This window comes from Chelonoidis abingdonii, chromosome 13 (assembly GCF_003597395.2).
Source record: "Chelonoidis abingdonii isolate Lonesome George chromosome 13, CheloAbing_2.0, whole genome shotgun sequence".
Taxonomy (NCBI): domain Eukaryota; kingdom Metazoa; phylum Chordata; order Testudines; family Testudinidae; genus Chelonoidis; species Chelonoidis abingdonii.
The window spans coordinates 18,548,176-18,558,905 of record NC_133781.1 but is presented as its reverse complement, the minus strand read 5'-3'; the positions used below and the strand labels follow the sequence as shown (position 1 = coordinate 18,558,905).

General features: G+C 42.5%; 1 protein-coding gene across 1 annotated transcript; it reads left to right on the top strand.

Moving 5' to 3' along the window:
• Positions 1-3,619: 3,619 nt before the first annotated feature.
• Positions 3,620-9,747, top strand: MRPL58 (mitochondrial ribosomal protein L58). The gene is made up of 6 exons (XM_032785064.2): positions 3,620-3,833; positions 5,058-5,094; positions 6,401-6,460; positions 7,266-7,348; positions 8,518-8,687; positions 9,526-9,747. Exons 1-6 carry the CDS (start codon positions 3,648-3,650, stop codon positions 9,608-9,610), a joined length of 621 nt encoding a protein of 206 aa, XP_032640955.1. The 5' UTR covers positions 3,620-3,647; the 3' UTR covers positions 9,611-9,747.
• The last annotated feature ends 983 nt before the right edge of the window (positions 9,748-10,730 follow it).

Sequence of the window (10,730 nt, the reverse complement as noted above, 5' to 3'; positions counted from 1 at the left end):
CCTTACCAATTCTCAACAGTCTGTTAACTTGCAAAATTCTGAATTCCCAAGACAAAGGCAGATTTTTTTTTTAATTTAAAAACAGGATCAGACAAATTATTCATGCAAGTGACAAGGTATTAACACTTGTCTTAACAAAGGAACAGCTGCAGCATATCAGCTGCTTATACAGCAAAGTGCTGAGAGCATCCTTTCTCTATCCAAAAGTATTAGTGGCCATACACAGAGAGAGACTTGTGATTCAGTTGGGGGAGGGAGTTTGTCGGTCTGTTTTAAATGAGGGTTCCAGTGAACTGCATCCCTACAAAAAGGACAAAATAAGCATTTTTGCACTTCAACAGAATCTTATATTTAAGGGTCTCAAAGTGCTTTACAAATATTAATTAAGCATCCCAACACTATTAAGAGGTAGGTCAAGAAGCTATAATGATCATTTTACCTACCATGGAAATGTAGACAGCTGTCTAATGGAAGGTGGCATCTGTGTAACACCACACAGAAACACCCTTAAACAGTTTAAGACAGGAAGTGAATAACAAACTGTACCCAGTTGCAATTGCAGGGGAAATTTAGAGCAGCAGGATCAGAATTTGGCCAGAAAACCTAGGTTCATCAGAATAGGTGTGTGAGAATCTTTAATGACCACGTGGTCTAAAACTCAGTTTTACTTTGTGTTTGAAAGACAGCACTTACACCCAGCCCAGCTCCATCGACACCACTCTGGGACAATGAGTTGGTTCCAATTCAAGTCCCAAATCTAAAAAGCCTCCACAATCAGGAATAGGAATGGATTTCCTTAAGCAAAGTTTAATTGCTTTTCAGAACTGAGACCTCAGAGAGAAGAATGCCATCTACAGTCACCTGCATCATTTCTTGTAGCACCTATGGTTTCTATGGAAGTTTCCCATCCAAGTATGGACCTGGCCCAGCCCAACTGGCTTGCGAAATCTGCTAGGATCACTGTGCAAGGTGTGAATACATCCTTAGGCACATCACCCCACCATCACAAATTATGGGATGGTTTCGTACAGCCCTTGCTCCACAATAACATATGTCTCCAGATGGAATGAACCTGCTTTAAAAACAAGCCCCAACATTGGTGATTTTAATTCTCCATGCTTCATTAAGCCTTAAAAGCCTGGTTCTGTTTGAGTTACATCAAAGTCAAGTCTTATCCAAACCACCTCTACATGCACATCTCTCATCCATACCCTTCCCCTAAACAAGAGAAAGGCGAAAGGATGCTGGTTGTAACCCAATATCGTCTCTACTTCACACAGGGTTCTTGTGGCAGGGCTCTCAACCGACACAAGGTGGAAAAAGAAGAAAGGTGTCTTCAGTCAAAGTTTGGGTTCAGTTGGGTCACTTCAGTCACCTTCGTTCTGATGTCCTCTTGGCATGTACAGCCAGTGAGACAATAATGCTGACAGGTTTAACAACAGTTGGCAAAGTGAATCCTCCTGCTACCGCTATTTCTTCTCCATCCCTTCGGCTACAAATCATAAAACATTTACCTGCTTGTTGCTTGAAATTAAGGTCACCAGATGGCATTACTTGGCTCTGATGACTGACTTTTTTTTTTTTTAAAGCATTCAATTATCAGCAGAAGTCCCCAGGGTCTCCCTTCCCAAACAACTGTGTTGCCATGGTAATACACAGATCAGATTAAAAGCAGTGCCTTCCATGGCCCATTAGCACTGCTTAGCGTCAGCCGTAGGAGGACATAAAACATTTAACTCCTTTCCCAAGGAGCTGAGCATGCTGCCTCAGCAACGATTACCAGACACCTAAGCTCAGATCCTGTTACGCAACCCCTACACATGCAGAGTAGCCTCCCGCCACACCAACATTTCAAATATTTTGACTTCTTATCTCTAATACCATTTCTATTCCTGCCAAAACCGTAAGAGGCTCTGGCAGTACTGTCCCCACTTTGCCCATTACCCTACTGCCAGAAGCAGTGACTCCTGCCTGTTTCTGTCAAGTAGTAAAGTTCCTATTTCAAGGGAAATGGAGGGTGCTCAGCACTTTCCATAAGGCTCTTAGAATCTCACAGGACTAGGCCTTATCTCTGGTCTATTGGAGAAGTCTAGGTGCCCAGAAAACACTTCATCATTACTATATGTAATCATTAAAGAGGGGGTGGAGACATATAATGACTTGTGATATGCACCCTCTCATTCTTACAAAAAGAAAATACTCTGGGATTTTATAGGAATTGGCCCAAGATACTGTAGTAACATTAGCATATGCTGTTGGGACTGGGGGGTTTACTGTAAAATACCAATGTTACCAACTCTCATGATTTTATGCAAGACTTAATATACTTGATGTTTCTGTTAAGGACCTAGAGCCTGGCATCATAGAAATACACTAGAATCTCAGCTTTCATTTTTTAAAAAGTTTCTAGTCATCATGACTGCAAAGAGAAGCTTGAACACATGAACCCTAACCATGCAAAAGCCAGAATGCAAATAAAGAATTCAAAATGCATTTATCTTCAATCTCATGATTTTTAAATCAATTCTATGATTTGAGAGGGGGAGAAGAGTACTCATGATTTTTGAACACTTGGCATTGCCAAAACAGAAATACTGATCAATGCACAATAGAGGGCCAGGTAACATCTGCACACAAAGCCAAGACATTAGCGCACCCCACAATATGCAATATTATCAGAGCCACACACCACCATGTGTCACTCCACTCTCCAGAGGAAATTAGGGAATATTCTCTGGCCTGTGTTAAAGTCACCCTATACCAGTGGCTCTCAAACTTTTGTACTGGTGACCCCCATTCACACAGCATGCCTCTGAGTGCAACCCCCTCCCTGTTATAAATTAATAACACTTTTTTATATTTAACACTATTATAAATGCTGGAGGAGAAGCAGAGTTTGGAACTCCGAGATGGAGGTTGGCAGCTCATGACCCCCAGTTTGATGACCCTGACAGAGATCATCACAAGGATCCCTTCTAGCCTTGGAAACTAGGACACCTCTGCTTGACCATGCAACCCCACCACCATTCCACATCCCTCCCAACAATTCCAGTGGTTAAAGCAGGATGGGTCCTGCCCCCAGGAAGGTGGTAGGCCATGTCTGCCCCTGGGGAGAGAGAGGCTGCACGGTTGAGTCCTGCCCCCAAGGAGTGGAGAACTGGGGGGCAAGGGTGGTTGCAGAGCAAGGCTGCCTGCACTCACCCCTCTGTGGTGGCTCCTGCCCCATTGGCCCTGCTGGACCTGCGCGCATTGCAAGGTGGTCCTGGGGCACAGTGTTGCTCAGGTTTGGCCAAGCCTCCCCGACTGGGGGTGGAAGAGGGGGCAGGACACAGCTGGGCCAAATTTGAGCGAGTGACGCTGCAACCCTCTGTGTAGGGGCAGGTGGGGAGGCGTGGGGCAGGGGCTTGGCTATTGGGGGGGGGGTGAGAGCGAGACAGCCCCGCGCAACCAGGCCTCTTGGGAGTGCTGGGGCCACGCCGCGTGGGCGCCCCTGGTGTCCGCAGCAGCTCCTACCCTGCGAACCGCAGCCCCACCTGCACTCACAGCAGCACTGGCCAAAGGAACTTGCCCCGGAACCCCTGCAGCGCAGTCGCTGTTTCCCGGCCAGGCGGCGGACACCTAAGGGGAGTGCACGCAAGGGAACCAAGATGGCGGCGCGCGTGTTGCGGGGCCTTTGCTGGGCGAGGCCGGTGCTGCTCCCCGCCCGGACCCCCCGAGGCATCCTACACCGAGCCGCCGCCGGCGCCGCCCCCAGCTCCGAGTTCCGGAGCGAATACGCCCTGGACAGGCTCTATCCGGAACGCAACAGAAGCGACGCGCCGGAGGGCACCCAAGTGCGTGCGGAGGAGACAAGACAAAATGTTAAGGCAGGGGCGTGGCTTGAGTGCAATGGGTGGGACCTGATAGAAGTGGGAGGGGACAGAGGGGCGGGCAGACTGCAGTGGGCGGGGCCTAATAGTAATAGAAGATGATGGGCGTGGCTTGAGTGCAATGGGGGAGCAAATAATAGGTGATGGCAAGTTATATGCATCTGTTGTTGCCTCTTGTTTCATTCAAAATAAACTCCCCTTTAGTGGCTATGTCATGCCTGTGGGGTGGTTTCAGAATCCTCCCTGTGATCCATTGCCCCATGACATTATCCTGTGCTAGAGAAACAGCCTTGCAACACAGCCTCATGTGATGTCTCTTGGCCATAAAAGTTACTTTGAGGACCTGTTTCTGTCCTGAGTGCTGGGCTTTACAGGGAGCAGAACCTCAACAACAAAAACAGGGAGACTCCAAGGGTATGTCTTCAGCGCCTTAACATGGCACCAGCTGTAAAAAACCCCACCTCCATGAGAGGAGTAGCTACCAGCGCTGGGAGCACTGTCTGCACTGCCACTTTACAGCGCTGAAACTTGCAGCCCTCAGGGGGGTGTTTTTTCACACCCCTGAGCAAGAAAGTTGCAGTGCTGTAAAGTGGTAATGTAGACAAGGCCTAAGATAAAAAGAGTAACGGCATCCTTGGTTGTGATGTCTTCCCTGGGAAGTTGAAAGCCACCAAGTGACATGTAACGTAGTTATGGAAAAAGGGAGAGCAGTGAGGAGGGAAGGTAAGGCTATACTAGTACAACACGTATGGAATGTCTGGATGGCATATTACAAATGCCTAAAATAGACAATAAAAACAGCTTGTGTGGAAAGAGCCTGTAGAGCAGGATTGTAAACAGATTAGCTCATGTGTTGTCTTGTACAAGGGAAAGAGGAAAATACCCAACATGGACACCACAGGTGAAAGGTGCAAAAATGAGAATTATAAACCAGGCCACTGCAGCAACCCACTCTCAGGTGCAGACGCCAGATAAAAGAATAGTTCTAGGTCCATGATATAAAACTGATTACAGGGATGTTTTCACAAGACAATTTTGAACATGTCATTTTCTGAAAGAGAGTAGTTATGTAGCAATAGCTTCTGTAATTATTTTTTCTTCTAAACTGCTCTAGAGACTGACTTTGTTGCAAAAATGCCTTCTGTAGCATCAAATGCAGTTGCTTCATTGTGTGTGTGTATTTTATAGGATGGGACAAGACAAACCTCTCCTGATATTCCTATGGGTAAGTCTAGCATATAAGACAAATGCCTTTTCTTTGTCCAAGTTACTTTCAGTGGGGTTTTATTGCCAGTAAATCAATCAAAATAATCTAAAGGATTTCAGTTACTTGCACAGAAACAACAAAAAGCAAAGTAGTAAGTCATTAGCAAAGTATTAATTTCTACAGCTTCCATTAGCATTGAAATGTTACCCATAAACATAAGGAATTGATCACAGAGTAAGTTTTGTGCACAAGATGTGTTGATGACTGGAAGAAGAGGGTGGAGGAACCTGACAAGAAACTGAATAAATCCTGAATTTGTTTTGTACACTCTAAGAGCAGGAAGAGAGTCTCTATGATGATTATGATATTGGATGATAGAAAATGGGATAGGTGGAGGAAATATAATGCAGAAGGGCAATTAAAATTTAGAATGACTTGGATAAGGCAGATCAGTATTTAATATAAAGCAACGAGACTGAAAATCTTGCCTGTAATGGTTAAAGCCTTTCTGAGCCTGAGCAAGAAAAGTATTTGGTGGGGCGGGATAAGGTGGAATTCTTTAACTCTCATTTTGGGGATTAAAGCAGTAAAGTACTGGTCCAAAACCCGCTCCACTAGTAGTCATTCCACTGACTTCAGTAGGGTTTGGATCAGGCCCTGATTAGATAATCTGTACGCACGTTTCCTTGTAACAAAACAGTGACATAGAAATATCAAATACCTCAGAGGATCGTATTTGTTGTAGCTATCTTTCCACTTCAGGAGCTGTCTTAACTCTACCAGAGCTAGTCAGCGTGGATTTTGAGTTGGCCATTTCAACTTGCATTCTCTCCCCCATCCCCACGTCATTTAAGTGGGTCTCAGCCAGGGGTGTGCGTACCCTTGAGGGTGTGCAGAGGTCTTCCGGGGTACATCAACTCATCTAGATATTTGCCTAGTTTTATAAAAGGCTAATGAAGTCAGTACAAACTAAAATTTTATACGGACAATGATTTGTTTATACTGCTCTATATATTATACCCTGAAATGTAAGTACAATATTTATATTCCAATTGATTTTTTATAATTATAATAAAAATGAGAGTCGGCAATTTTTCAGTAGTAGTGTGCTGTGACACTTGTATTTTTATGTCTGATTTTATAAGCAAGTAGTTTAATTGAGGTGAAACTGGACACAAGACAAATCAGACTCTTGCAAGGGGACAGTAGCTTGGAAAGGTTGAGACACACTGATTTAGAGTATTTCTTTTCTCTGTTTCTTACAGTGTGATTAGTTGTAGATCTGGCTGTGGGATTAAGTACTCCTGCATTCTTGTCTTCTTAGATTGTCTGTCCATATCCTATTGCCGGAGCAGTGGACCCGGAGGCCAGAATGTTAATAAAGGTAGAAAAAATATTCTGTGGATTTAAAAATATATAGACTGTACAACAACTTGAAAACTTGGATTGCCAATGCTATTTAAATATCCTAATCAAATTTGAGATTGACCTTGATTGTTGCTCATTTTTCATTATAGTTAAGACATTCAAAGGGACATTTAGGCCTGCCAAGCTTAACCCAAAATTTGAGTTATAAAAAGAAGTCATCAGAAAACTAACGACCAGGAGAAATGTTTAATAATTTTATTTTTATTCCAATAGAAACCACTTTGTTTAAACAAAAACAGGTCTGTTCAGTGTTTGCAACTTGAACTGTGCAACATTGCAATGCATGAGAACCTGAAAGTGAAACTGACTAGTCTGTTTTCATGTTACAAGCTGAGAAACATGCAGAAAGTAATCAGAGTTTTTAAAACCAGATTAAAAAACACACACCAACTTCCAGTTAACTAAGGTATTACAAACAACATATGGTGGGAAACTTTTTAAAAAAAGGTAAATATCAGGATAAAATATATTTTTGAAATAAGTATTAAGTGATTTAGTCTTTGTAATTGGAAGTAGCAGTTAGATTCTATTTGATAATGCCCTGGTGATCACATAGTATGATTAAGTCCATATAAACAGCTAAGTAGAGTTTTTTTTAACCGTGGCACCAAGAAGAGCAGAAAAAGATGTAAAAAGTGGAAACTGCTGTGATCCTGCTGCACACTCAAATTAGAATCATCATGGCAATCTAATCACCAGCTGCTTTTGAATGTGAATTGCATGAGATGAATTAAACATTCCCTTCTTTCTTTCACTCACAGTGAATAGTAAGGCAGAAATTAGATTCCATTTGGCATCAGCTGATTGGATTGCAGAAGATGTGAGGCAGAAAATAGCAGTGATGGTAACTGTCAACCTTTTCCTCCCCCTTTCAACCATTTTGTTTAACTTTACAGCCTTCTATCACAGTTGAGGGCAACTGCATCTGCATTTCCTACTACGGGCATGGGCTAGGGCACCCAGTCCAGGCTTGCAGCTCCTCAGCTATCATCTTCTTTGGGTGGAGACCTGCATCTTTCTCTCTCCGGACCTCAGTTTTTCCGGGCTGCGTGATTCCCTACCCACATTATGATTTCCCCAGCAAGTCAAACTGCCTAAGTAGGCCTGCTTTGCTTTCTCCTGAGAGGCTATAAACAGCATAATTGTCCACAGTTATAAATTACGAAACAGTCCTTTCCAGGCCAGCACATTTATTCTGAAAGTGAAAGCATTGCAAAGAAAACATTAAGAACTATGGGAGTAGAGCAACAAAACCTACACCCATGCTGCTAAGCTTATCAGAGATCACCCCCAACTTCAACAGTGGCTTTGGCAGGTGATCAGACTTTCAAACCCCCAAGGGGGTTTTGTGTGGTTACAAATTTATAACAGTTAGCTCAGACCTAGGACGCATGCATAGGTTAGCCTTTCCTTTATACAGTGGTTTGAGCATTGGCTTGCTAAACCTAGAGTTGTGAGTTCACTCCTTGAGGGGGTCGTTTAGGGAATTGAGGTAAAAATCTGTCTGGGGATTGGCCCTGCTTTGAGCAGGGAATTGGACTAGATGACCTCCTGAGGTCCCTTCCAACCCTGATATTCTGTGATCTTCAGAGACCATGCATAGGTAATGCATCAGATTATGGTTCTTTCCTCAGGGCTCTGCTTCAAAAGGTTGGGTCCAGCGGTTGGAATTTGTATTCTTCTCTGCACCATTATTTCCTAGGAAACCCACTTAACTATGTCCCAGAAGTTCCTTTTTGTCTGGCACATTGTTTAAAATAGTCCTTTGAAGCTCATAACCCTTCCCGGGGGCTAATGTTGGCCACATCTGCCCCTAAAGAAGTTACAATCCCACAATAATACATACATTTTGTATTTATAATACAATGGATTTCAAAGCTATTTAAACTTAATTCAAAAGATTTCCCAAAGATTTTGTGGAAAATTGCCAAATCTGTCACAGTTTCTATGCCAGGAAATGATACGTTTCTAACAGTGTTCGTGGTCAAATATTTTACCTCTTTTCCTCCCCAGCACAAGAATAAAATAAATAAATCTGGCGAGCTGATCATAAACTCTGAAGTGAGTCGCTACCAAATGAGGAATCTGGCAGACTGCTTGGAAAAAATCAGAAACATGATTAAGGAGGCCACTGAGAAATCCAGTGTGGTATCAAAGGAGAACTCCCAACTCCTCATAGCCAGGTATAAAACAAAAACAGGGCTCCACTTCAACTAGATTTGGATTATCCAGACAGAATCCAGTTACCCAATCCAATTGGAATTTGCAGGTGGTTTAAAGATAGCTGTCCCTGGGCAGGGCTATCGTGATGCTAGGAGGGACTGTAGCAGAGCTGCAATAGGGAGCCAATGGATCAGGCAGGGCTGCTCTAGCTACACCATTCAAAGTAACTTGCACTGTTGTATCACTTCTGGACCTGGAGTGTTTTAATGCAACTTTATTCTGTGCTAGCCACTGTAATAATTTTTTTCATACCTGATCAGACCACTGGTCCATCAAATCTGGTATCCACATTCTACAAGTGACTAGAGCAGTGGTTCTCAACCTATTTACCATTGTGGCAGGCCACACATGCAGCTTTCTATGTGTTATATGGGCCACATCCACACAGTATATATACTATTTGTATAGCACTGAGGATGTCAATGGGCAGCAGCTGGGTGCTGACTGGGCCACAAGCAGCCCACAGGTTCAGAATCACTGCTCTAAAGGAAGGTGAAAGGTTCCTATGGCCAACTGTGTAATGTTGTTTTGGGTTGAGAAGGCCTGGAATTCCTTCCTGGCCTCTGTTATGATCAACTTACACTCTGAGACATGAGATTTTTCTACTCCTACCCTAGCATGAATAATTCATTATAGTTCAGCAATTTACTTAGATTACAACATCCGAATTGTCTCCCTGCATGCATGGACAGCACCTAGTAACATGTGGTGTGTTTTATCATAAGACAAGTGTGGAATAATAGTTGTTTTTAAATGTCTAGGGCTACGCTATTTAAGGCACTTTTTCTCTGTTTTTAGGGTGCAAAAAATGAATCGTGAACGACTGCGACAGAAAAAAATTCATTCAACTATAAAACAAAGCAGGAGGGTAGACTTTGATTGAAGACAAAAAAAAAATTGCCTGGATATCCTATTTTTAAACACATTGGCCTGGAAACTGAAGAGGATACTCAAAATTATAAACTGTCTTTAAAAAAGTCTTTGCTTAAAACATGTAAAAATAAAATGTAATTTAACATCTGCTTTCTTGTATTTAGTAAAGTGGGTTTTCACTAACAATATTTGCAGTAGAATATTTATGTCTCAGAAGTTTTCCATGTTTTAAAAGAATGACATAATTTTTTTTTTTTTTTAATTCCTCCTGCCCCTATTGTAGGCCCTTCTGTATTCATGTGTGAGAGCGATCCCTGCTTCTATAGAATATATATACTCATTCATAAGCCGAATATTTTTGGTAAAAAAAGGACGCATCAAAGAGCAGGAGTCAGCTTATAAACGGGTCTACACCAAAATTTGATGATTTTAAATTCTATGGAATCATTGAATTGAATATCTAATACATTGTTGTTTTGTTTACCTGGAGCATTCACAGGCATGGAGCCCCTCAGCTCCCTGTGGCCACAGTTCACTGTTCCCAGCCAATGGGAGCTGTGGGAAGTTTAACATTTTACCAAACTGTTGCAGTATAAAAAGAACGTGAACCCTCACTTTTGTGATCTGAAGTCAGAGGCACTATTATACAGCTCACTCCATTAACATAAGGCCACATGTCTCTCACTGACACTTTTGCATGTTTATGAACTTTTCAAGCAAAGAAGAGTGACTTAAGTTTTGTCTCATTAAAGAAAAGCAAACATAATTACCAGCTGACAGTGACTATCTCTGGGTTAGAAGAGCATAATGGGCATGTTTGTCTCCCTTGAATGAAAAATGACATAGAATAAAGTGTTATAAGCTTATATAAAGGCATAAATGGTGCCAGCTCTTGTGATTTTATCACAAGTCTAGTGACATTTGGTGTTGTAATCACTAGTTTGCAGGAGATGGGATCTTAAATCAGAATTTCAGCTTTTGTTAAATACAAAAAATGTATAGCCCTCATGATTGGGAGGGCGAAGGGAAGCTGGAAAAGGTGATGCAAGGGTAAACTAAAGGCTCAGAACCCAGAAACCAATGAAAACGCACCCAAGGGGCTTCTTGAAGCATATTGCTTTAAAGCCAAA

Coding starts and splice junctions, on each gene's coding strand:
- MRPL58 (XM_032785064.2), top strand. CDS start 3,648: ATGGCGGCGCGCGTGTTGCGGGGCCTTTGCTGGGCGAGGCCGGTGCTG. Junction 6,461..7,265: donor AGGCCAGAATGTTAATAAAG/GTAGAAAAAATA, acceptor TTTCACTCACAG/TGAATAGTAAGGCAGAAATT. Junction 8,688..9,525: donor TCCCAACTCCTCATAGCCAG/GTATAAAACAAA, acceptor CTCTGTTTTTAG/GGTGCAAAAAATGAATCGTG.